The 24,243-nt window shown below is 42.5% G+C and overlaps 1 protein-coding gene across 3 annotated transcripts; it reads right to left on the minus strand.

The window, feature by feature from the left end:
* Nucleotides 1-432: 432 nt before the first annotated feature.
* Nucleotides 433-13,314, minus strand: SPO11 (SPO11 initiator of meiotic double strand breaks; the record flags this gene model as incomplete). Of its 3 annotated transcripts, XM_082643373.1 has the most annotated exons (13): nt 433-552; nt 1,257-1,368; nt 3,546-3,622; nt 4,539-4,576; nt 4,992-5,091; nt 7,369-7,478; nt 7,771-7,807; nt 8,523-8,606; nt 8,951-9,059; nt 9,289-9,355; nt 9,842-9,930; nt 11,231-11,344; nt 13,184-13,314. In XM_082643373.1, 13 exons carry the CDS (start codon nt 13,312-13,314, stop codon nt 433-435), a joined length of 1,188 nt encoding a protein of 395 aa, XP_082499499.1. The 3 variants fall into 3 exon arrangements, with proteins under 3 accessions (XP_082499499.1, XP_082499501.1, XP_082499500.1); XM_082643375.1 differs by lacking the exon at nt 11,231-11,344 and having other exon boundaries at nt 7,369-7,466; XM_082643374.1 differs by lacking the exon at nt 11,231-11,344.
* Between the last annotated feature and the right edge of the window lie 10,929 nt (nt 13,315-24,243).

Consider the following 24,243-nt stretch of genomic DNA (forward strand, 5'->3'; position numbering starts at 1 on the left):
GAAATATAACTAAGAAGAAGCTGCTGGGCACTCATTCATTTGCAACCTCTCAAAGTTAGGTTATTATTATTTTTGTTACTAATAAGATACTCCATGCTTTAACATTACTTGTATTGTAGAAGGTAAATAAAATATTTCTGCAGACTTTGATGACATGTGTAAACATTTTTTTCCAAACAAAATTTAAAAGTCAAAATAACATACATTCTTTTATGATTTACTTTAGAACATAGGATAGAAATTAGTCTCTACAGAGAAGGATAAAATAAAGCCTTCTGAAGAAAATTAGAGCGCAGCATTTTTTTGACAAAAAATACAATTGACGGAAATTATTTTATTAAGACCATATGTTCTTTCCACAACAGCATCCACTGCTGAAAACAAAACTAATGAAAAGCCTCTTGCAATCACAAGATATATGCTGATATGTTTTTATATCCATCCTCCAAATTTTAATTTGTTGGGTAAGTACACTCTGGAGAGATAATCGGATGATAGGAAGGTCAAGGCTTGAATTTCTGCCTTCATTTTAGAGTCTGCCATTATTTCCATCTGTCAATAAACGTAAAATGTAATCATACCAGAGTCCTTTGCTACAGTTCTGTCAACTCAAACTGGTAAATCTAGATTTGTTTTATTCTCCAAAGCCGTCGGCAATAACCTTTAGGTCAGCCAGAATATTCTGGAGCTGCTACAGCTACAAATATTAGTATGGATTCCTTCAATAATTAGGAATGGTCTGGGAGCTTTATAATTTTCTTCTCTCCTTTTTCCCCCATGAACTAGGATACAGCCATAGACAATGGGTATGTAACTATGATGAGGATAAACGAGATCGGCTCCACCCAGATGATCTTATCTATTAGCATTCACAATTCAGTGTTTCTACAACCATTTACGGCTGAACAACACACACGTTAGTTGTTGGTTATATAAAAATGCAAGAAGGGGCTTCCCTGGTGGCGCAGTGGTTGGGAGTCCACCTGCCGATGCAGGGGACACGGGTTCGTGCCCTGGTCCGGGAGGATCCCATGTGCCGCGGAGCGGCTGGGCCCGTGAGCCATGGCCCCTGAGCCTGCGCGTCCGGAGCCTGTGCTCCGCAACAGGAGAGGCCACAGCAGTGAGAGGTCCGCGTACCGCAAAAAAAAGAAAAAAAAAAAAAATTCAGGAAGAATAGTTCCAAAATATTATGTAAATAGCCACTGCTAAAGTAAAAGGCAATAAAACATACATTTGAATTTTTAAAAGAAACATACTTCTTTTCTCCAAAATGGTTGGCAAGTAATATAAGGTCTCTTCAGGATACTGTCAAGTTTCATTTGGTCCTGTTTTGTCAGTGGAATTAAAGTACCTTTAGGTATATTTAATCTGGAAAAAAAATAGATGAAAAAAATCAGTAAAAACAAAGTGCTCCTGTAACTTTAAGATCATATATATTTCATTTTTATTTATCATACTATTTCAAGAGACTCAGAAATAAAAGATGAGAAAATTAGTACAGATCCACTTTTAAATACAGAATTTGGGGGATCTGGCATGTCTTAGACCAGCAAATGTTCAAGATCATAGCAGAAGTCTGTTTTAAGTTGTTGTTTTCTTTCATGCCACACTCACAGGACGATGACAGGAAGACAGACATTGGTTATAAAACAAATGCCGAGAACACTAACATCATGTGTATCAACACCAAGGCAGCCCCCAGAGCACTGCAGTTTTGAAGCGGTGAGCGCCAGTATGTGTGGCCAGCAGCAAGATCCACTGTGGGATTTTAGGTTCCACTGAATACTTAATTCTCCGTAATTCATTGAGAATTTTCTGGGCCGAAGAAGTTAGTCTATCAATTTTCACTTATGCATTCATGCATGCACACAGACATGCACACATCTATTTAGTTTTACACTTTTAAAAAGTAGATTGTAATTTTATCTTGGTATGTGTTTTAAAAATAGAACATGAGAGGTCCAGGATTTATGTTGTAAACTGCTTTTTGAAGTCACAAATCCTGGATTTCTCAGGAGAGCTCCAGTTTCAAACAGTCTTTTTCAATGTCCCCATAATTATGACCATTTGCCAGTGGCAGCTCCTGAGTAGGATGACAATTTGATTGAAAGGGAGGCCGAGAGGATTTCCCTTGAAGCCATGTTTGTGTTGCTATCACACTTTTGTCTTTGATTGTACATTTATTTAGAGTGGCTTTTGAGGGCACTGATGGAATTTATGAGATGCAGCTAGAGTTTCTTCAAGTTTTCCACCTCAATGATCAGACCCTCGGTCCTAAAGTTGTGTTAGAAATGATATTCCTACAAATAGATGACCCCCAAGGGATTCTGACCATGACGTACACACTAAATTGACAAAACTTTGATTCATTAGAGTGTAAACATTCAAAAATCAAAAACTGAATGTTTTCTCTGGTGCCCTCATTTTGTAAGAAGCAGTGATTACCCAAAACCTGTTCATATTCCAGATTTATAAAATAAGCACCTGTTACCACGGTTTGCTCACTGCTTAAAGAAATCCAATAAATATTTAATTTCATTCTCACTGGCTAATTAAGACAATAAAATATTTTAAAATATCACATTAGCAGAGATGAATAAAGTGATAACGTCTCATGCTGAAGGACAGATGGGCTCTTACTCTCCAGGGAAAACAAAATAATTAACCTATCCAGAGGGCAGTCAAAGCCTTAAAAATGTGCATACCCTTTGACCCAGCAATTCTGGGAATTCGGCCTATGGGACTAATTAAGGATACGGGGCAAAGATTTAGTTACAAGATGGCCCATCAAAGCACTATCATGGAACAGAGACATGGAAACCACCTAAACGTTCAGCTGCAAGGGGCTGACTGAATAAACACACTCAGAATAGGAACTCAGCAGAAGAAGATATTCAAATGAGGTCTTAGGAATGTATTTCTTGATAAGGAAAAGCGATCACATTGTGTTATGTGAGAAAAGCAAACTACAAAATAGAGTATGACTCCATTCTTTTGGAAGAAGTTATGGCAATGCACAGCAAATAATCAACAAGGGTAAAGCTGTTCATCTGTAGGTGACTTTTATCTTGTTACTTAATGATACTTTTTCTATAATGAACATATATATATTAAAAATGACAAAATTTAGATTTCCCAACTTTAATCTTGAAATGAGATTTTTAAATGAAGTTAAAATTTTAAATCTATGATAAAGTTAATTCATATGGCAAATGGTGTTGTCAATGATTACCATTTAACTAGATTCAATGTCTTCATACTTTCTAAGTATAAAAAAAATTACTACACACTTTAACCATAAAGGTAAAACAAAAAAATGTCTTCTAGCTAGCTAAAGGTTCAATTAACCAAATATATTTAAGTATTTTAGTAGTTGAAACAGAAACATGGATAAATGTAATTCATAATTATATAATCCCGAGTCATTGTGAACACGATAAGTAAAAACCGTTAAGTGCTTTCCCTGGTAGTGACTTTTTAGGCTGAGTGTTACATATTACAATGAATCATCATTTTAAATATCCTACTTCTGCTAAACGCCTAACCTTTTGATATCAGATGGGAGGAGACCAAGCCATCGAATAGCTGGAACTGTGAGATTATGGGCTTCAAAAGACATAGCCTAAAATAAAGAGCAGAAGCATATTAGCTAAGGTATGCAGAGAACTAGCATACTTGTTTTTGCAGCAAATTTTTTAACTTATTAGGAAGGACCAGTACTGAAGACTTCACACCCCCGGAGACCACAGAAGTGAAGAAAATCACCAGGGGCTTAGCTAAACTTGACTTTCAGTGGAGGTTTTAAAACTGCTCTGTAGTATTTCTGTATTGGTTTTCTATAAAGTAAAACTACAGATGACCCCTCTGACCTGCATTTACTGTTGTTCGTGATCCCATACCTTCACACCTTGCTCCACCATCCTTTTCATCTGCTATAAGCTTATACATCAGGACACTCAAGGTGTACACCAATGGTTCCCAAACTTCACCACGTGTCAGAACCACTTGGAGGGCCCACCCTTGGAAATCCAGACTCAGGAGGTCTGGATGGGGATTGAGATTTGCATTTCTAACAAGTTCCCAGGTGATGCTGATGTCCAGGACCACATTTTTGACAACCATTGATGTGTGGTAGTTGCAGTCTCTGGTGGTGAAGTTTGGTGATCTTCTCATTTCTCCTTATAGTTGGAATTGGAAAAGTCAGAATTCAAGGCTATATATAATTTTCAGGGTATAACTGGTGATCAATGTTGCTATGCTGAGGGCCCACAGTTACTTCAGCAGGCCAGGAAAATGGAGGATAATTAATGTCTCTTGCCCCCAGGTAATCCCACTCTGTCATCGGCAGTCACACTGGTCATGTTGGAAGCTGGAATCACAGGTCTGAAATAGACTGGCCCTAGACTAGGACAGTAGCTTCCCTGGTACATTTTGGGGGCCCTTAGCTTACTAGGGGCTGATAAGTAAATGCAGAAGTCACTTCAGTGAATATAAAATATCTCAATAGTGAAAAAGGAAAAATATTTTTCTATACTTACCATAGATCCATACTTATAGATACACATTATTTCTATGCCTGTTAAAAGAAAGTTAACTTTAAAATTAGTCTTCTTGCATATTATAGGCTAGATAATTATACCTAACATCTGCAATTTTTATTTTTGTGGACATTACCAATGGAAAATTTATGGTTCAGTTCAATACAGTAAAAACAGCGATAAGTTGCCCCAAATGATTACAGTCATTCATTTTTATCTACTAATCATATTCTTTTAAATTTTTTTTTCGGCCATGCTGCACAGCATGTGGGATCTTAGTTCCCCGATCAGGGATTGAACCCGTGCCCACTGAAGTGGAAGTGCAGATCCTTAACCACTGGATGGTCAGGGAAGTCCCAGAATCTTTTATGAAAGTGTTCAGTGAGCAGAAAAACATAACTACAGATATGATTTATTATGACTATTGTTTCAAATAGCCCAACAATAAATTACCATGTGGATCAGCATCTACAAGAGTGAAAATAGGAATGTGAAATGTATCCCACAGCTTCTTGACTAAAAGTCTTGTGTTCAGATCAGGTACTCCCTTTCCCTAAAAGCAAGTATTAAAATCATTTAGTAGGATGAAACTGATAAAACTATATTCTTATTTTGTTAATAACTTAAAAGTTAGATCCCCTCACCTTAAATTTCAGGTGATGGAAGACTGGTTTTGACTGTGAAAAAATGTACACTATATACAACAGGGTGAAAAAGCCCACATAACTTCATACCTTTGACAATTATCCCAGTCCTAGAAAATAATCCTAAGGAAATATTTCAGCAGAAACAGAGATAAGAAAAATCTGACATACATAAAGATGTCCACTGCAAGGTTAGTTAACAGGACAGAAACTATGATAAATAGCCAACATGTCTCACAACAGGGACACGGAGAGGCTGCAGAGCACGGTGCTGATATGCACCAGCTTTAGGGCCAGACAGCCTGGGCTGGCATCTGACCCTGCCACTTCTTAGCAGCATGAACCTGAAAGAGTCACGAAGACTCTCTGAAGTTGGGGCTTCTTAACACCTTATAAAATTACTATAGGAATTAAATTATTTAATGATTATAAAGCATTTAAAAGAGTACCTGGCTTACATTCAGAATTTAATAAACCGAAGTAGTGGAAGAGTATTATGAAGTCATTAAAACAATAATTATGTTGAAAAGTAATTTAAAGAGCTTTACAACGGTGTTCGGAGAAAAAAGCAGAAAACCAAATGAAACATGGAGCAGAGAAGGAAGCAAGCAGAGAGAAGAATGGGCTTTCCACGTGACCGCTCTGAGTTTGAACTCCCTCTCCGCCAATCATTAGCAGGTAAAGTTGGGTTGGTTTCTTAGTGTCTTTAGGCTGTGGTTTTATTTATAAAATTGGGATAAATATGCCTGCCACACAGTTATGGGACTAGAGTGATGTGGAGCTGAACTGCCTGAAACCCAGTCCTAGTTTTGACCAGCCTTAAGATTGTGGTAAAATACCTTCATGGGTCCCACTGTCCTATTGTTAAAATGGGAATGATAATAATACCTACCTCACAAGGTTGGAGAGACTTTACACGATGATATGTGAAAAACAGCACTAAAATGGGAACCCTTATTGTATCCAGTGCCCAGCAGAGCTCCTGGCACATCATGAGCACTTAGTGAATGCTAGTGTATTTTAATTTTTTCCTTTGGGAACGACTACACATGTATGTGGTAGAGGAGACCACAGAGGAGTACCAAAGGCTCCTTCCTAGCCTGGCCCTCGGTTCTCAGCTCCCCTCTGCAGAGACAGCTAGTACAGATCAGCTGCTTGTGGGTGTTTCACCATAGCAATGACAGCAATTATCAGTGGACACCATGATAGCACCAACGCGTAGGTAGGCAAGGACTAGGAGGCAGCCTACAAGAGGAAAGACAAGGTAGAAAGAGAAATGTGACAGAGGGCCGAGCTTTACTTGCGTCTCCGATGCGCTAGTACCAGCTGTGATTCAAACGCCAACAGCTGAACAGAGGCCGGGGCCCGGGCAGCTTTCTCTGTCGGTAGTGGCTTGGCTTCCTATCAGCCCAGCAAGCATGCACTCTCACCAGGGAGGTGTGAAAGCAGAGAAGGACTGGACCAAAGCATGAGCCACAGGACACCCCCACTGAGAGATCGCTTCAGGGGTTCAGGTAGCGCCTTTTTAACTTATGAGCTCTCAGTCTGCATTTTCCATCTCAACTGTTCTCCCCTCACTTCAAACTGGGCAGAGGCCACTAGGATTCTAAAACTACACGCAACATCTTTCTGCCACGAAGAACTGAGCCTTCCCGCCAGTTGTCCTGTAGTATCGATGGTGACATCATGGTAAAGTTCCATACACCAGAGTCATTTTCACTCCTTCCCCTCATCCCATGGTCACCACGTCCTTTTGGATTTGCCTTGGAAATGCCCTTTGCTTAAGCCCTTTCTCCTTAATCATTCCCCTGGCATCCTTCCACCCAGGCAACCACCTGAGAGCCTCTGGACAGGCTCCCTAAATCCAGTTATGTTATTCTCCGTCTAACTGATGACACTGCCGCACTAATCCTTGTCATTTCCTTTCTCACCAATCCACTTTTGTAAGCACCTGATATTTACACTACATCAGGATGCCTCCTGGGGGGCGTTATTTGATTTCAGTCAGATTTGAGGATGGTTAAATAAACACCTTGGAAACTCTTGTTCTATAATCCCAAAGGATGCATCATATTGATAACAGAATGCTGTCCAAGCTTATGGACGATGTTATAAACCCGTCTTACCAATCACCAATGTACTATGTTATGTTAGTCTTGGAACTGTGGTAAAGGTAGATAATATACCGTAACCATGATGCACGGAGACATTTTGGTGCAAAAATTGTCATCTAGGAGCCGCTGAAATGTCGCATCTTTTTCTACAATTAATAGAAATTTTGCATCTGTAATTAAATCTGTGAAGTTAAGGCTGATAAATTTAAGGCACGAGTATTTCAATTTAACCACTAACTAAATAACGGTTATATTTGAAGGTAAACAGATATCTATTCACACACAGTATTTAGATATCTCTCTCTCCTACTAGATGGTGAGCTCCTAAAAGGATCTTTAAAAAGGGACCATGGTGTGCTCATCTTGACCACTACAGGGTTTGGCTTGCTGGTTACACATTATGAAGGCTTGATTTATCAAAGTCATGGATGAATGAACATTCTAGACGTTTTAAATCGTTTTCCCAAAGGATACTCCGAATTCCTTGAATATTAGATGGCACAGCAACAGCCTAAGTTAACAAAACAAGACAGTTTTTATTTTAAAGAAATAGCAAGTTTAACGACATTTAAAAATTTATCACAAAAATCCTATATTTTCATTTAAAAAAATACACCTGTTATCAGAGGTCTATGCCTCAGTAAGAAAACAGTAGGACACAGATTCACTTTTCAGTAAGAAAGCAGACATATAACCTAAACTACTTCCCAGAAGGTGATAATTTCTTGGAAATTTTATAGATATGTGGCTTAAAAAGCAGAAACTGATGAAGGAAAGACTTCCTTATGCAGGATCTCATAGGTGTCACTCTCCTCTTTCCAAAATGGTGAGCTGGCCCTTTCCAAACTTCTGTGCTAGTTCAGTACTGTGGGCTTCCTACGTACCAAGCCTAACAAAGAGTTTAGTAACAAACATTAATTTCAGAACCAGAGAATTTTATGAAGATTACATAAATAACCATGCTAAAATGGTCAGGTCACCCTCTACCTGAAAACAACAGTGCATTTTAAAACGGAATGTGTATGTTTGTTTCTTTCAATATGACATTTGGCAAGTGGCATATTTTGAAACGATGTAATGTACAACCCGGTACAGCACATACATATTCATCGATTTTATTTTAAAATCTTAAGCTCCAAACTACATAACGAGGCAGTAACTAAAATGCATTTCAAAAACAAACGATCTGAAATGGAGTTAAAACACGTGAAAACATTGATGCTTACTGTTGCACATGCACAAGTCACCTGGGTGCCATCTTCCTCGATATACCTTAAATTGCCGGCAATTAAACCTTTTGATGTAGATAACTGAAAAAATAATAGACATATCTGAAACCTTTTTCTTGAGTTTACTTTATGCTTCTAAGTCCCTTCTCATGTTCACCTGCTAAATTATATGTATTTTGGCTCAGGCTGGAATTTAAGAAGTAAAGGAGAAAATATGTAAGAGCATTTAGAAATGAAAAATATTTGATAATTCATCTGTTTTGGTTCATTTATCCAAGAGAATACAATGAGAATAGATTATTTAAATTCATAGTGAGAAAAGCATAGTATCAAAAATATGGAAAGAAGGCACAGATTACATTTATTCTTCTATTACAATTTTTATATGTTTTGTCTTAAAATGTTTTGTATTAAATGCTACTTACTATATGCAGACTTCTCCTCGGCACTTTTAACATACAGGAAATATCATTGATAATATTGTCCACAACAGTCTGGTTACCAAAGAGTTGGCTGTCGGTGTAATATATGTCTCTATGAAAATTTTAAAAATATATATTTTAATTAACCATATTCTCTTTGAATATAAGTATTGGAGTATTAATTGAAGAAAGCTTTAACTGGATGAAGGCAATATATAAGCAAAGTAGTTTACTATCCATAGCCTAGTTTTATGTAACTTTTCAAAACATATAATGAAAGTTAATGCCACTAAATCTCACACTGCATTTTAAAGAGTAATTTATTAGAACAATGTACTTACCGTTTGGTTGCGTAAGTGTCGCTCTGTACTAATTTATAAATCATGGACAATATTTTAAGAATTAGTGCTGGAAAATAAGATGCAATAAACAAGTTACTCATCATTTTTCTTACAAATTCAAAACATACTGCTATCAAGGATTTTAACTGTCCTCAGTTACTTTCCACAATATTACAAAAATTATCTTCCCAAAATAGAAGTGTTAAGTACAGAATAATAATTGCCTGAAGAATCTGAATTATCTGAAGAATTATTATCTGAAGATATTAATTATTTAAATGTTAATTATCTGAAGAATCAGATAAAATTAATTGCTCTATGTACAGCAAAATTGAGAGAATACTTTTCCACTGAATCACGCATCTTGAAAATTTCTTTTGAAATAATACTTTACTTCCATGGTTATTAACAATGCAAAATTCTATAAATGTATTTCAAGTACAGGGTGGCCTATTAAAGAACACATAAAATTATTTAGCTACGAAAAACTATAACCCAGAAGGTAAGTAAAATTATTTATTTTACTACAGAAAGCTAAGAAAGATTAATTTACCAAAAGTTTTAACTGATTTTGCTGAATCACTTTTGATTTTTCTTGTGGTACAATGAGATACCATGTGCAGTCCCACAGAATCTTCAAACCTGTCATTTTGTTTAAAGCAAGGGAATAGAATAAAAAAGAATTAACTTCTGAACACCAAACAATATACACTTAATGTCCTCTTCTGAACATCATTTAAATCCCCATTTCTTCTCAATGTAAGCACTGATATATTATATTATGATAACCTCGTTTATAAGCTTAGATAATTCCAGGTGGTAATTAGGTAATTAGCTTTGCAACATACAGAGGCACTAAAAGCAAGTGTGTAAAATACACGAATTAAATACTTTTAATTATGATGTGTGTGCGTGTGTACGTATTTCTTTCTCAGGAAGATATTTAGGGTATGTGAACTATTACCAAATATTTCACAATTTTATTAGCATTTTGTTCATTTTCTTGATTGGTCTATTTAATTGATTGGTTTATTTAATAATTTTACTCAATTTAATAATAAGTTTTGAAATGTTTTAATTTACCCCCAAGTTACAGTAAATGAAATAACAATTTATACTAGGCTGTTAAATTGAACTGCCAAGCCTGTCCTAAAGGTGGCAGAAGGCACCAGGCAAATAGGCCAGATGACAGCTGCTTCAAGATCCATCTTGCAAAATGTGATTCAAAAGTTTACAGTTACATTAATTACATTGATCATAAAAGAATACTTGGTGCCTAAAGAGCCTTAAAATTACTTTAATTCTGTTTCTGTAACTCTTATTGAAGACTATTCTTGTAGTGTTTTTCATTATTAAGTGGTAAGTGTCTACAGGTTGACGATCTGAAAGAAACAAACTATGTCACTAGGTTCCAGGACTTTGATAAAGCTGTTTGCTGATTTTACCCTCTTGGACACAGGACTTAGCAGGGGGAGATTTGCTAGGGGAAAGAGCCATCAAAATGTGCTCTATGTTCAGGATACATTTATTTTGGTCTCAGTATCAGGACTGGTTGTAGCTCCCCTGAGCAAGTGGTTTGCTTTTGCAGTATAGATGAGAATTCCACTGGCACTATTTCCCCCTTTTGAGTGCTAGAAAGCTTAGATCCAAGGCTGGAGCCTATTTTTAGCAGAACTGTGAGGCTTTATCATATGCATTTTGAACTCTAACCCCTTTTGGTGCTCCATTTTTTGTTCCTAGCATTGTTTTCCCTTTGCCTTATCTTTCACACCTACTTCTAGTTTATAAAACCTGCCTGTATGGTAAGTATTTTGTAAACTTCCTTAGATCTTTTTGGCAAGGTAAAGGCAATAAAAAGAATTAAATCCAACTAGAACTCGAACTCAAACTCAAATAATGACATAGATACTGCATTTAAAAGTAAAAAATGCAAAATGCCCACTTTATATTTTCCCAGCTTGACCTGTTGTCTATTGTGAATGCAGGTGCTTCATTTCTTGCCAAGCTTGTGATTATGTCTTGGATAACATTTTCTATAGATGCAAGAACCTCAGAACTGAAACAATAAATACACCATGATTCAGTCTTAATTCTAAATTAGACCTTTACAGTATGTAGCATTTCCCCAGATCAATATTAAAGTAATTTTTAGTTTCATTGGTTGTTTTTTAAGACTAGGTGATACATGTCAGTAATATTCTCTCCCACTAAATTTTTACAACAGTAATGCATTAAAACAACAACTGTATTTATAGTGATGAATTACAGAGAAATTTCATTTGCTTGTAATTTTACTTCTCAATTACCAATTGAAGTAATATCTCCCTTTTAAATTAATAACTAGGCAATACAATTTATAAATATATTTTTATCTACTCTTCATATCAACCTACTTTAAATACAAACTCATTGACTTGAAATACTACTGATAAATCTTTTAATTAAAACTGATGTAATACTTGCTTTGAATTAATTTCCCCAAAATGCAAAGCGAAAATATTTCCAAAGAAAAACTTCGTGCTGTAGCACGTTACCTTAATTGATCTCATGCCATAAATCAGCCCTTTTGAATTTTAGTGACACAAAAAGAAAAAAGTTTAATCACTACCATAAAGGGACTTGGCAACTACTACACCACAGAAAATTATTAAGACTTAGCCCAGTTTTCTGTCAGCTGACTTTTAATTTCACAAGCCATCAGCTTCAAAAAATGTTATTCTGTTATAAACACCGTAAGAATATTGCCTAGGAAGGGAACTCATATTAAATCTAGAAAATGCACAAAATGTAGTGTTCTAATTTCCACAGAAACATCAGAGTTTTCATTGAAAATGCATGTATCAGAAAATAAATTTTAAAACATTCCATATTTTCTAATAGCAGGACTCAAAACCTGATTCAAATATCTCATTTTTCCAGCCTGGAAAAAAAAAGTTACGATAACATTATGACCAACTTTAAAACAACCAGATTTACATCTGAAATGTAAAAAGGGACTTCCATCCCTTTCTTTCCTTTACTCTCAATTCTCCCTTAAACTAAATCCTTTTGTAAAAAAATTTTTGTGGGTTTTTCCGGCTTTTTGGTTTTTTGATAGTTGGTTTGGGCTTAAAAGTAAAAGGCAGTAATTTGTTTAAGTGAAAAAGTTTGCTGATAAATGGGAAAAGCAGATCAAGGAAGCAGAACAACAGAGCATTTTAAGTAAAAGTGGTGAATAATGTAAACATAATTTCTGTAGTTAACTTCAAGCTGGGCAGCTGGAGAATCGCATAACTGATTTTATCAGCACCGCACTCTGAGCTAACCTCTAACTGCTTTAATCGATTTAAAGAAGTATACATTCTCTTCACTTCGAAGTCAAAAACCCCATTGTCTCACTAGAAACCATTTAAAATGTGTTGACTTCCTTGTTCATTTTGATAAAACACACTTATTGAGAACTCACAACACTGATTTTCCCCTCTTCCAAAAAAAAAAAAAAGCCTGAAAACTTCTAAAGTTAAATTTTTACTTTTTTTTTTAAACAAACACAAGGCCAAACTGTGCCCTAAACTCCCCCAATCTGTTAGGATTTCAAGAAATTCGTGAACCCAGCTGTGGGGATGCTCCTGGAACATTCTAGAAGGGGAACATTCTAGAAGACATGGGGGGAGGGTGGTCTGTCACCAGGCTTTCTGAGTTCAAAATAAGTTAACAGCAGAGAAATGGGGTCGCTAAACAAGGGCCTTTCTCGGGGTTCAGGGTTGGCGGGCCCAACAGGCTTCACCCTGTGGCTACCACAGTGGGAGACGGGAAGGGGGCCCAGCATTTCCCCACAGAACACCTCAAGCCCGGCTGCGCTGAGGAAGCTTTTCGCTAAGTCCCGGTGTCTGCGCCCCAGAAGGAGCCCTCATACCTAGTGGCCAGGTGCGTCCCCCCGCCAGCGGGCTCCCCGCCGCCTTTCCTCAGGGCGGCCAGCAGGGAAGCCCTGTGCTGGTCCAAAACCTGGAAGAACGAGACCTCAGGACCCCTGGGTGCAAAGGCCATGAGGACCGCCCGGCAGTGAAAGTGTCCAAGAGCAGGAACTTGACCTGGCCGGATATCGCCCTTCCCCACACCCACAGAACACTTCCAGGAAAAGATGGAGCTCCTTTCCCTCAGTTTCTGGAGAGGGCTGACTGCGCATGTGCACTCCTCACCCCCCTCCCCAGGCAGAGTTGGACCAACGCATGCGCATAGCACCTCCATTGAGTGAGGCGTGCATGCTCGGGGCTCTCTCAGGCGCCATCCTACCTGGGAGGGAAAGTGAGGGACCGTTTCCTGGGCGCCGTCTGGCAGGTATGGGGACCAGCATAAGGGACCAGAAGGGTATGCTTGGAATGTGGGACCTAGATTTGGGACCTTGAAATGGTTTTATGTCTTTTTTTTTTTTTTTTTTTTTTTGGCTATTTATGGAAAGTAGTACCAGCGATTTTTCACTGAAACAAATAGTTATGGCTATCCAACTGTGTGTCAGATACAGCTCTAGGCACTGGGTTCATCTCAGGATCAAGGCAAACAAAATTCCTGCCCTTGCCAACATTTATGAAGTAGTTGAGGGCTTAAAAGCCCATTTCACTCAGCCTCTCTCTTTTAATTCTCATAACCACGCCAAGAGTTTCCTAATATGATCATGGGGATTTTGCAGGAGAGGAGAAAGTGAGGTCCACAAGCTCAGGCAGGCCTGGGTTAACATCCCAGCTCCATCACTTTGTTGGCTTGCCAGATTTAACAAATTATAATACCGGACCCTCAGTTACAATTGAATTTCAGATAAACAGTGAATACTTTTTTTTAAGGATAACCAGGTTCCATGCAATCTTTGGGACATACTTTTACTAAAAAATTATTTCATTATTCATCCGAAATTCGAATTTAACTAGTCGTCCAGTATTTTAACCTAGCAGCCCTGCCCTTGCAGGCTTGGTGAGCTGAGCCTTTACCCCTGCTCTCTTCTAGAGCAGAAGATAGGAATTCTGAAGCCCCGGGGACGAGTCCTGCCTCTGGGGGACAATTTCTTTGTGAGAGAGGACAGCGGGAAGAGGCCCTGGAGCAAGGTGGCTCTGAAGCCTGTGGAGGCAGGTCCTTCATGGATGGGGTCCTGGGGGCTTTGCCCCAGAAGAGCCACCTGACATCAGGCCCTCTCCAGAGAGCTGCTTTGTTCCCTCAGTTCCTGGTGATTTGATAGTGTTGAAACAAAACCTGCTTTCCCATCATAAATAACAAACTCCCTCTGTTCATAATGATGAGTGTCTGTGCTGAGCCCGGTGCTGAGGGCCTTCGTTATTATCAACGCAAATACTTCCTCACCGCCTACCCTGCACTAGGCAGTTGTAGTTATTGAGGTCACGTCTGTGAGCAAGGTGGACAGAGTCCTTGCCTTTAAGGGACTCACAGTCTAGGGGAAGGGGGGAATTGAGGACAAATAGGTGAACACTTAAATAATTAAATTGGCAGGGTGACTTAAATCAACACCCCTAAGCTGTAAAAATGATTCTCCCCATTTCACAGGTGAAGAAACTGAGGCTTGGAGAGGCTGAGCAGTTTGGGCAAGATTGCATTGTGGTCGGCAACGGAGCTGGAAGGTAAACCTTGACTCCCCAGTGGAGCTCTTACCGCTAGATTATGAGGCACCACTGAGGGTCTGGCCGGGAATGCATCATAATTTTGCGGAGGTTTCTTTGGTGGTGGAATTACCCCTCCGGTCTCAGCTTTTTCATCTTTCAGATGAAGGCATTGCAGCAGGTGGGTTCTCCATGAGAAACAAACAAATAAAAGGCCTTTGAAAGGAGAGGCTGAGTCAATGACACCATTGAGGCTTGTCTGCTGGGAGGCACCTCTCTCCTGGGACAGAAACCATCTGACCACTGATCTCTGTCTCTCAGGAGGGCAGACCCTTCTGTATCACATAGCGCTGCACTCAGCCAGGAGCCAGAGGCCTCACTAAACCTGACATGAAATGCAAGGTCCTGAGCTGGGCGGGGGCCCAGGGAGGGGATCAAAACAGTGAAGGGAACAAACCCATAATAAAGCTGGCCTTCCTGTGGGGAGAAACCGCAAGGTGCAGACTTGAAAGGGCCTCGCAGGGGTTCCCACTGCGCAGACCAGAGGGGGAGGCCTTAGCCCTCCTCCCAGGCAACTGCAGCCTTGCCCTCAGGTCTCCACCTCCACTCAGGTAACTCGCAGGCACACCGTGCACCTCCTTCACATCAAAGTGAAGCCCAGCCCCGGGCTGAGAGGAAACCAGAAAAACAGATTCCACCCCTAGCAGCAGATTGCAGAGGAAACTTGCAGATAGCACTTTGCAGGGCAGTCCCAGTACCAAGTTCTTTCTTCCTATTGGCCGGCTGTGCTCACACAGGGACAGGGCGTGGGGGGACTCCCCAAATTGTGTTCAAACTGCATTCCGTTGGGAAAATGAAAAGCTTTTCCCCAAACCTTACTAGTGGGTCTTTCCTCCAAGCACAGCCTGTCACTTAGAAACTTGTTTGAGGGCCAGAGCCTCCATGAGTGTTGGAAAGAGCATCGTTGAAATTAGGTGCAGTTATCATTTCCATGTCTAACGCACCAAAAAAGGGAGAGGAGGTGGGGAAGGATGGGGCGGCCCTTCCAGCAAACCAGACGGGAGAGGATGCTGTGCCTGTTAGATTTTTTTTTAAGTGTTTTTTTTTTTTTTAAGCAAATGTGAATGAATTTTAACATATTGTAGAATTCTTGAGAGGAAAAGAGTAGAGAAAATGCTATCATAATTTCTTTACTTCTTGGGGCTTTATAAGGTGTTTTACTTTTGTACATGTTTTTTTAACTTTTAAAAAATTATAAGAATGACACATACTTCCATAAAATATTTACGTAATTCAGAAGGTATGAAGTAAAAATGAACGAAACTCTCGCCCAGCTGCAGCCACGCACTACCCCACCTCCATTTGTCCTGCTTGGGACTCTGTGATCCTTCTGAGCCTGGAATTAGTCCTTCTTGGCCTGAGGGCCTTTGCACTTGCTCTTCCCTTAACAGCTTGGAATGCTTTGTCCTTTTTTCTCTCCCACCTCTCTGCCCTCCCTCCCTAAATCCAACCTGGCTAATTCTCCTATGTCCTTCAGATCTGGTCTGGACCTCTCCTTGCACTGCCCCTAAGTATGGACCCCTGTTTTCCCCTTGTCTTGACATGCCCTCCTTTCTCTTCCCAGGAGAGCAGGGGCTGTGCTCAGGCAGTGGCCCCAGTTCCCCTGTGCCTGGCACTTGGAAAGTACTTACTCAGTTGTGTTTGTTGAATGAATGAATGACTCTCTGTGGGATTTTCTCTCTGTAATCTCTTTGTAGTATTTCATCCCAGTCATCTTTCTGCAGATGCCTGAATAAGCATACTTTTTTATATGAATAGACCCTACTCTGCATTCTTCTGGTATTGCTGCCACTGGTCCTAATAGTCACTGCAGTTTTCTGACAGTCATACACTGGGCCAAGTGCTCCACATGCAAAATCTCACTTACTCCCTCCCATTTTACAGGAGAGAAAGTTGAGGCTCTGAGAAGTATATTTACTGGGTTTCCTAGAGATGCAAATGACAAAGCCTGGACAGGAATAGTTTCTCTCCTCTCAGCCACTCTATGACATTGCCTCCAAGTCAAGGTAATTTAGTACTGATGAATGAATTCACCCATTTTTCATAGCCAGGAATTATATGCCTGAATGTATGATGTAAAGCAGGGCAATAAAGAAAGTTAGACTGAATTTTAGTAAGAGCACCAAACTATTTGTAAGCTAGTAGGCCATCTGATGGATGAAGTCACGTCTGTTTGTCTTTAGGGAGAGAGTATGTAATCCACTACCACAGACCCAAAAGCAGCTGCCATGATTGGTCAATCACGGCCAAACAGCCAAACTTTCTCCATCTATATCCTCCCCTTCCCCCACCTCATTCCAGATTATTTAGAAACAAACCCCAGGCATCATATTATTTCTTCCACACGTATGTGAACAAATATCTCTAAAAAATAAGGATTCTTTAAAACAGAACCATGATCCCATTATCATACCAAAACTTGCATTCACAATCATCCTTTAATATCACTGAATATCCCATCACCGTTGAAATTTCCCCAGCCGTTTCATGAATTGTTTTCACAGTTTGTTCTTGTCATAATGCAAGCAAGGTGCATCCATACATGGCTGTTGGTTGATGTGTCTCTTAAGACTCCTTAATTCCACAGGATTCCCTCTTTTCCTTCCTTGCAGTTTATTTGTTGGAGACAGCTAGTCATTTGTCCCAGAGAGCTTTGTGCAATTGAGAGTTTGTGGGTTGCATCCCTGTGGTGTCATTTAACATGTTTTTCTATCCCTGGTAGTTCCTGTAAATTGGTGGTTAGACTTGGGGACTTGACTGTTTCTGGTTTTATTTTTTATTTTTTATTTTTTTTGTGGTACGCGGGCCTCTCACTGTTGTGGCCTCTCCCATTGCGGAGCACAGGCTCCGGATGCGCAGGCTCAGCGGCCATTGCTCACGGGCCCAGCCGCTCCGCGGCATGTGGGATCTTCCCAGACCGGGGCACGAACCCGTGTCCCCTGCATCGGCAGGCAGACTCTCAACCACTGCACCACCAGGGAAGCCCGTGATTTTTTTTTTATAAAAATATTTAATAGGTGGTTGGAAATATTTAGGGCATCCAGTCTAACCTCCCAGGGCCACTGTGGCGGGGGCTTCCAGGTCGAGACATTCCAAGCAAGCCTGAGCCTCTCATTAACAGAAGTAGAACCAAGCTCAGGAGGCTTAGTTGTGCGCAGCAAAATCCTTGCAAAGTTCAAAATCCCTTCACAGAAGACCACCCCGGAGGAGGAAATCTGGGGAGAGCTTTAGAAGCTGCAAGTTCCTTCCAGTGCATAGAGGTATCCTGTGGATTTGCCAGGAAGGTTCCTCAAGCCGGCTCTCTCTCTCTGCCTGCTGGTGCTCAGGGTGGCCCCAGCCCAGGCTGACTCACCCTCTCTGCCTTGTATTTCCTTCCTCCTCACACCCCAAGTGGACTTCTCATCACTTTCCTCCACCCACCCCCTGTTGTCGGAACTGCTGAAGCCGTGACCTAGAGACACCCCACCACTGCTTTCCATTCCCATTCCAATGTCTAGTCCCTGCTTTATTTGGAAAATCAGCCGACACTAAGCAGAGACTTGCTTTCATTTAAGAAGACTTGAAAAATTTTAAAGTAATCCTCGTCTTCCTCTTCTGCTGTTTTTTTTCCTTCTTGTATTGTGTGTTTTCCATTTTAAAGACCTCTTGGCAACCGATTTTGAAAGAAAGAGACCTTTTACAAAAGACTAGAAGGCATGTTCCATGCCCACAGCCACAGTGATAAAACTGATAAAACTCCTCAGGTGTTTTCCCCTCCAATCGCCAGTCTTGACCGTGCCCAGGCACACGCCAGGAGGGCTTCCCAATTTACCCGTTGACAGGTTCATGATTCATCCAGCACTCAGAGACGACTGGCTGCCGGGTACCCAGGCTCTTCCTGGCACCAGAGATTCAACGAACAAGGTCACCAGGCGTCCGCACACACGTTGCTGGTATTTTGGTGGGGAGAGCAGGTTATAAGGAAAAAACTAAATACATATCATAAATTAAATAATGGTGGGTTACAGGGAAAACAAATCCGAGTATTAGGGGAGTGAGTGACTGGGTAGAAAACAGCAAAGAAGGTGGACAGAGAAAACCTGAATAATGAGGAGGAAGGACGGAGGGAAGGACACATGCGAAGAGCCTGAGGAGGGCCGCGCTTGGAGAGTTAGAAGGTCAGAGGGCAGGCCCCCGATGCTGCGGGGTGTGGGTACTGGAAGGTGGTAGGTGAGGAGGTGGGCAAGGCCAGCCCATCAGGAGCTTCTCAGCCACAGTGAGGAATTGGGACTTTCTTCTAAGGCAGCAGTTCCGACCTGGGCAGTTTGTCCCTGTCAGCATCTGGCAATGTTGGAAGATATTTTTGGCTGTCAAACTTAGGGAGAAGATGCTATTGACATCTAGCAGGGAGAGGCCAGGGATGCTGTGAAGCCCCCTACAAGGCACAGGGCAGCCTCCCCGGCACAGAGTGAGCCAGTCCCAAAGGTTAACGGTGCCACGGTTGAGAAACCCTGGTGCACAGGCAGCAGGAGGCCCCTGGGGGGCTGGGAAAGGAATTGCACTTGCTTAGGAGGGAAGTGCTCCTGGACCAGGGTGCTGACCTTGAAGCTGGAGAGAAGGCAGATATTTCGGAATTCTTTTTTTTTTTTTTTTTTTTTTGCGGTATGCGGGCCTCTCACTGTTGTGGCCTCTCCCGTTGCGGAGCACAGGCTCCGGATGCGCAGGCTCAGCGGCCATGGCTCACGGGCCCAGCCACACCGCAGCACATGGGATCTTCCCAGACCGGGGCATGAACCCGTGTCCCCTGCATTGGCAGGCGGACTCTCAACCACTGCGCCACCAGGGAAGCCCTGGAATTCTTTTTATTAAAGTAAGCCATGGTCAAACATGTCTTGGAAATGCTGTATACTACATGGAGATATGCAGTCCAGCATGAATCTCAGAGCAAAGCTCGTTGGGTTCAGTTCTGCACATTGTCACTTGCTGCCTGTGTAATCTTGGGCAAGATTCTCAACCTTTCTGGGTCTCAGTTTCTTCATGCGTGAAACGAGGGTAATAATAGTAACTACCTCGTAGGGTTAGCATAAGAATTAAATTAGTTAATATGTGTAAATGAGTTAGTGTATGTCTGGCCCAGTTTGAAAACTCAATAAACATGATCTATTATTAGGACATGTTTCTCTTAGGAGTGTCCCTGTGCATATCTATGAATTGAAGGCTCTGAGAAGTCCTGCATTAAAAACCTTACTGAGCTTGTTCAACCTGCATTTTCCGAGCTTATTTTTTCATAACCTTTCCCCGTGAATGCTCAGAACACCAGAGCCCCTTAGAACATATTTTGAAAACAGCTTTATTGAAATATAATTCATATATCATAAAATTCACTTTCTTTTTTTATAAATTTATTTATTTTATTTATTATTTTATTTTTGGTTGCATTGGGTGTTCGTTGCTCCGCGCAGGCTTTCTCTAGTTGCGGTGAGCGGGGGCTACTCTTCGTTGCGGTGCGCTGGCTTCTCATTACGGTGGCTTCTCTTGTTGCAGAGCATGGGCTCTAGGCGTGTGGGCTTCAGTAGTTGTGGCATGTGGGCTCAGTAGTTGTGGCATGTGGGGCTTAGTTGCTCTGCAGCATGTGGGATCTTCCCAGCCCAGGGATCGAACCCATGTCCCCTGCACTAGCAGGCGGATTCTTAACCACTGTGCCACCAGGGAAGCCCCCAAATTCACCCTCTTAAAGGATACAATTCAGTGGTTTTTATAATATATTCCCAGAGTGTGCAACCATCATCACAATCTAATTTTGGAATATTTTTGTCCCTCTCAAAAGAAACCCTGCCCCTGCTAGCAGTCATTTCTCATTCTCCCCTCCCCCAGCCCCTACAACAACTAATCTACTTGCTGTCTTTATAGATCTTCCTGTTCTGGAAAATTCATATAAATGGAATCATACACCACGTGCCCTTTTGTGACTGACCGCTTTCAGTCAGCATAATGTTTTCAAGGTTCGCCTACATTAGGGCATGTGTCTGTGCTTCATCCCTTTTTTTTTTTTTTTTTTTTTTTTTTTTTGCGGTACGCGGGCCTCTCACTGATGTGGCCTCTCCCGTTGCGGAGCACAGGCTCCGGATGTGCAGGCTCAGCAGCCATGGCTCACGGGCCCAGCCGCTCTGCGGCATGCGGGATCCTCCCGGACTGGGGCACGAACCCGTGTCCCCTGCATCGGCAGGCAGACTCTCAACCACTGCGCCACCAGGGAAGCCCGCTTCATCCCTTTTTATGGCCAAATAGTATTCCACTGTATGGACATACCACATTTAATTTATTCATTTATTAGTTGAGGGACTTACATCATTTCCACTTCTATGACTAATGCTGCTGTGAACATTCCTGTGGATGAACCTTGTGTGGGTGTGTGTTTTCCTTTCTTTTGGGTGTGTACCTGGGAGTGAAATGGCTGGGTCGTGTGGTAGCTCTGCTTAGCATTGGCAGAAGAGAGTGTGTGGGTGCTGTCATTTTGTCTTCTCTGCTGTTTTCCTTCCTCCTCCTGCCCCTCCTACCCTTCCCACCCTGTCCACCATCTAGGGCGTGGGTCAGAACTTTGCCACTCCCCAACCGTGTGTGGCCTTGAGCAAGTAATTTACACTTCTCTGAGCCTCCATGTTCTCATCTGTAAAATGGAGATACAGATGAAATGAGATTATTTATGTAACGTTCTTACTCTCATGTCTGGCCATCAACTGCAGCCGTATTCTTGCTAGCAGCATCTGTGAGTGTGCTGGTAAGATCGTATCAGTATAAGCATTATATATTGGTAGATGTGATTGCAAACAGTGCAGGAGTCCTGTGCTTGCCTCCCAGGAGGAATAGGACAGGCTCCTCCTCTTCACTTCCACTAGATTCTGCCAAATGAATCTCTAAGTGATTCCATTGCTGTGCAGTCTCAGTGGAAGCCCCTGTCACACACATCCTTGCCAACCCTTGATCATGTCAGCATTCTTTACTTTTTGCCTATCTGAGGGTAGGAAGCCGTGCCACCTTAGGGTTTTAATGTGGGTGCCAGTCACCTTACTTGGACTCTTTCATTTAGCACCTACAGACACCCTGTGAGGCAGGTACGAAAATTCTCCCTGTGTCGCAGATGAAGGGGGGACCGGCCCTTATGACATGGAGGCAGGCAGTCTGGCTCTGCTGCCTGGGCTCTCAGCTGTAGCTTCACTCTGCCTCCCGTGGAGCCAGGACTGGCAGACAAACATGAGAATGACCTCGGGGTGACTACTTAAGACCATTAAGAAATTTAAGAAACATGCTCTTCCTTTCATTCAACAAACATTTATTGAGCATCTACTCTGTGCCAGATGCTGCAAACAAAGTACAGTCCCTGTCCCCAGGGCTTAGAGTCCAGCAGGGGAGACAGCAAATAAATCTGTAAGAGCACCTCAGCTCTGGGGAGAAAAACGAAGCCGGGTTAAGAGGCTGCAGAGTGACGGGGGCGATGACTCTGATGGGAGGTTGGGAAGGCTGCTGAAGGAGGTGGCGTTTGTACGGGGACCTGAATGAAGTGAGGGGCGGGCCATGTGGCACCTGCAGGGAGAGCTTTCTTGGAGGGGGGGGGGCTTGGTTGGGATGTGTGAGGAACAAGGAAGCTGTGGTCAGCAGAATTCTAAAGGCAGCCCCCCAAGATTCCAGCCTGTGGTCATTCGACCAAACACGAATCCAGCTACTGCTGTAAAGGGACTTTGCATTGGTAATTAAAGTCCCAAGTCAGTTAACCTTGAGATGCAGAGATGAGCCAGGTGGGTCAGGTCTGATCAGTTGAGCCCTTTAAGAGCAGAGAGCTCTCTCTGGCTCTGGCAGGGAAGTCAAGGGGGACTGAAGCACAGGAAAGATGCCATGTGCTGTTGCTTGCTGAAGGTGGAGGGAGGCACATGCAAGGTGGCCTCTAGGACCTGAGAGCTGCCCCCAGCTGAAAACTGTGAAGGAGGTGGGGACTGCAGTCCTACAACCACAGGAACGGAGTTCTGACAGTTACCGGCAGGAGCTCAGAGGAGAACCCTCAGCTCCAGACAAGAGCGCAGCTGGCCAACACCTTGACTTCTGCCTGGGTGAAGGGCCCAGTCAGACCTGCTGGACTTCCAGCCTCCAGAACTGTGAGCTAATACGTTGGTGTTATTCTAAGCTGCTCACTTTGGGGGTGATTTGTTACACAGCAGAGAAAATGGATACAGAGGCCGTGTGGCTAGAATGGAGGACGGGGGTGGGGCGAAAGAGGAGATGGGGCCCGACAGGTAACGACGGGCCAGATGCCACAGGGCTGTGTAGGCGGTGGTGAGGACTTTGGCATCTGTGCTGAGGGACACAGAGAACCACCACAAGCATGAAGCTGTCAGCCCTCCTCGCCCGCTGCTCCCACGCTTGTCTCCTCTCATTTTCCATCCTGCCCAGTGTGCCTTCCACCACCACACCCCAGTTCCTGATGTCCGTCTACCGATGTGTGAATCAGTTGGGGCGCTATTGATTGGGAGCGACAGGAAAGCAACACAAACTACCTAACCCCCAAGTCCAGGGACTTCAGGCTTAGCTGGATGCAGGAGCTCAAATATTATTGAATACTTTCAGAAATCTGCATCTTTCCATCCCTCCGCTTTGCTTTCTTTTGCTGTCTCCATTCTCAGGCAGGCTCTTCCCACGTGGTGGCTGATACGGTTAGCAGCAGCTGTGAGCTCACATCCTGCCATGTTAGCCCACACAGAGTGATCCCATCTTTCCTGCATGGTTCCCTAGGAGTCCTGGGATGATAGCATTGGCCCAGCTTGGGTCACATGACCACCGCAGAGCCAGTCACAAAGGCCGGGGGTGGGTGGGTACAAGAAATTCAGTGGTCAGGCCTCTGCCACGTACCTGTTCTAGGCCGTGGAGCACAGGGGAGGGGCGGGGAGCACGGGGCTGCATGCCTGAATTGAGAAAGGGAGGGAGAGTCCTTTGGGGTCTTTTAGGTGCTGGCTGGGGTGCTGTGAGCAGCAGAAAAGGGTCTGGATGCTGGGGGGCAAAGCCAGCAGATGTCCACTAGAGCAGCCAGCTCCGTCCATGCCTCTGGGTGCCGTGGGCACTGTGGGCGCCTGCAGCAAGGATGCAGCTTCCGCATGGAGATTCCAGAACCTCGCACGTGCTCTGCTCAGATCACAGGGTGCTCGTGCCTCCCCTCATGATCTCTGCATCCTGTTAGGTCTTGGCACAGGTATTGGGAGTCGTGGGAAAACCACAGAACCCTGCCTCTGCCCCGGTTGTTCACGGGAGAAATAACCAGAGAAAGAAACTCAGCTGAGCAGAGGCTTGG

The sequence above is a fragment of the Mesoplodon mirus genome (assembly GCF_964341445.2).
Source record: "Mesoplodon mirus genome assembly, chromosome: 15".
In the NCBI taxonomy this organism is placed as follows: Eukaryota; Metazoa; Chordata; class Mammalia; order Artiodactyla; family Ziphiidae; genus Mesoplodon; species Mesoplodon mirus.